This window comes from Danio aesculapii, chromosome 6 (assembly GCF_903798145.1).
Source record: "Danio aesculapii chromosome 6, fDanAes4.1, whole genome shotgun sequence".
Classification (NCBI taxonomy): Eukaryota; Metazoa; Chordata; class Actinopteri; order Cypriniformes; family Danionidae; genus Danio; species Danio aesculapii.
Genome location: NC_079440.1, coordinates 946,780 through 949,279, shown reverse-complemented (window position 1 = coordinate 949,279; position 2,500 = coordinate 946,780). Strand labels below are relative to the sequence as shown.

General features: G+C 36.7%; 1 protein-coding gene across 1 annotated transcript in view; it reads left to right on the top strand.

The window, feature by feature from the left end:
* The window catches only part of cyth4b (cytohesin 4b), a 21,004-nt gene that overhangs the window by 3,157 nt on the left and 15,347 nt on the right, over positions 1-2,500 (top strand). The window contains exons 2-3 of the mRNA XM_056458946.1: positions 1,328-1,401; positions 1,702-1,766. Coding sequence (XP_056314921.1) covers positions 1,328-1,401; positions 1,702-1,766 — 139 coding nt within the window. The remainder of the gene's footprint in view (positions 1-1,327; positions 1,402-1,701; positions 1,767-2,500) is intronic.

Genomic DNA, 2,500 nt, shown 5'->3' with positions numbered 1-2,500 from the left:
GACGTTCTTGCTGTGAGGCGACAGTTATAACCACTGGGCCACCGTGTCACCCATCTAGGAAAGGAGGAGGAGTCGTGTGGAAGGGGGGATTCTTCAAGATGAAGATGGCTGTGATATGGAACTCAGAGTATCGGGGCTTAGGAATCGTCTGATTGGTGAATCATAAATTGGATCATGCGGGACCGGCTGTGAGCAATCATAAGCATGTGCTCCTCTCAAGATTAGTTTATAAATAAACTTCACCTAAACTCATATTTAATTAGAAGCTCTACAATATTATATTTGTGCATATACATTAGATTAGTCAGTACTGAAGCCAAATCTGGAGCTTATCTAACAAAATAACGTACGACAACGCTCCAAACATTAGTACAGACACATTTATATGTTATTGAAAATATTAAATACAATTTTAAAAAAGAAGTTGAAATTTTGTAGGTTTTATTTTTTTTTGTTTGCAATATTTTGCTTGAATGTAATTGTATTATCTTACTAAATATAAATCTCAATATTATAAAAATCTTAGTATTTATAAATATTAAAATAAATCTTGTTTAAATGCACCCAAATACACGGACTATATTCACTGAGAAATGGAGGAAAACATTCATTTTCTAAATGGGCTGTACTCAGTTATGCTGAGCACTGTATGTTGTATCTTGTGTATATACAAAGCTGAAGTCAGAATTATTCGTCCCCCTCTGAATTTGTTTTCCTTTTTCTAATATTTCCCAAAGAATGTTGAACAGATTGAGGAAATGTTCACAGTATGTCTGATAATATTTTTATCACATGTGTGTTGTTCAGGATCAGTTCCTCATGAATACAGCTGAGTTATTCTATCGTCTGTGTTTACAGTCAGACGATCACAATCTGCAGCACACAATGATCAATTCAGAGTTTCTGACTGGTGTGTGTGTGTGTGTGTGTGTGTGTGTGTGTGTGTTTGATGATCATTTCTGAAGACACACACACAGACACACGTATATACTTAGAAACACACATAAGCACACACACTTTCAGAGAAACACACACACGCTTACAGAGAAACACACACACACACACACACACACACACACAGATATATATATATACTTAGAAACTTAGAAGCACACACAGAGAAGCACACGCATACACAGAGAAACGCACACACATGCACACAATCTGAACATCTCAGATCTGCTGACTTTGTTTACAGTGTGTGTGTATGTGTGTGTTTACATCTTCATCTTGATGTGGTGTATTGTGTGTAGAGTCTGACAGCTGTGTGTGTGCTTTTGATGTATGTGTGTGTGTGTGTGTGTGTGTGTGTGTGTGTGTGTGTCAGAGCTGACTGTGGAGGAGCAGATGGAGATCGAGCGGCTGAAGATCCACAAGCAGATCCTGCTGGAGGACATTGAGGTGAACGCACACACGCACACACACACACATTTTATTTGTTTATTTATTTGTAAGTGTGTGTTTGTGTGTCTGTGTGTGTTTATTTGTAAATTTGTGTGAGTGATTGGAAGTGTGTGTGTGTGTGTGTGTGTGTGTGTGTGTGTGTGTGTGTTTGTATCTGTGTTTTAAGTGTGCTTTTGTGTCAGTGTGTGTACGTGTGTTTTTGGGTCTCTCTCTCTGTGTGTGTGTGTGTGTGTGTGTGTGTGTGTGTGTGTGTGAGTGAGATCATCTGCAGATCTGATGTGTCCTGCTGTTTTCCAGAAACTGAAGAGTCAGATTGAGAATGTGATGGCCGATATTCAGGACTTTAAGTCAGCAGAAGACAAGTGAGTCCAGCATCTGCTGTGCTTTTGTTGTTGTTGTTGTTGTTTGATTGATTGATTGATTGATTGATTTTATTTGACAATTCTAACAAAAATATACAAACAAGTCCAGTTAGAGCAATTCATACATTATTTCAAAAACTGTGGAGGATAAAGTACACAAAAAAGCCACAGGCTGATTTCCATTGTGGTCCTCGATATATTTTTAAATTAACGAGCAAATCATAAATGGAGTACAAACATCATCAGCTCAGCAACTCAGCACAATAAAATCCTCAACATCAACTATAAAACAGCCACTTTTTAATTTCCCTTTTGAAATCACTCTCAATTTGGGCAAAGCGTGGGTAAAGCATTCCAAACAGCAGAGCTGATTCACTCTTAAATCTATATGGATAAATATCCCTGCTACGTGCTCTTGTGGAATGACAATGTACCTCACTAACTAAAATCTAATAATTAAGGAAATATTTTGGGACCATTTTCTTTAAAATCTTAAAAACCGTCACTAATTTTAAAAATGTTACCCTATACTTAACTTTTAAAACATTACTTTGGCTATAATGTTCTTTATTTAAATGTGTCAGTGGAGGTACTTTCATAACAATTCTACACAACTTAATTTGGGCCGTCTGCAATTTATTTATCATTTTTTTAGAACTATACTTTGACTACTTAGCATAGTCAAAGTATGGCTGCACTAATGCACTTGCTAAAATTGTTAAAGTTTGGGTATC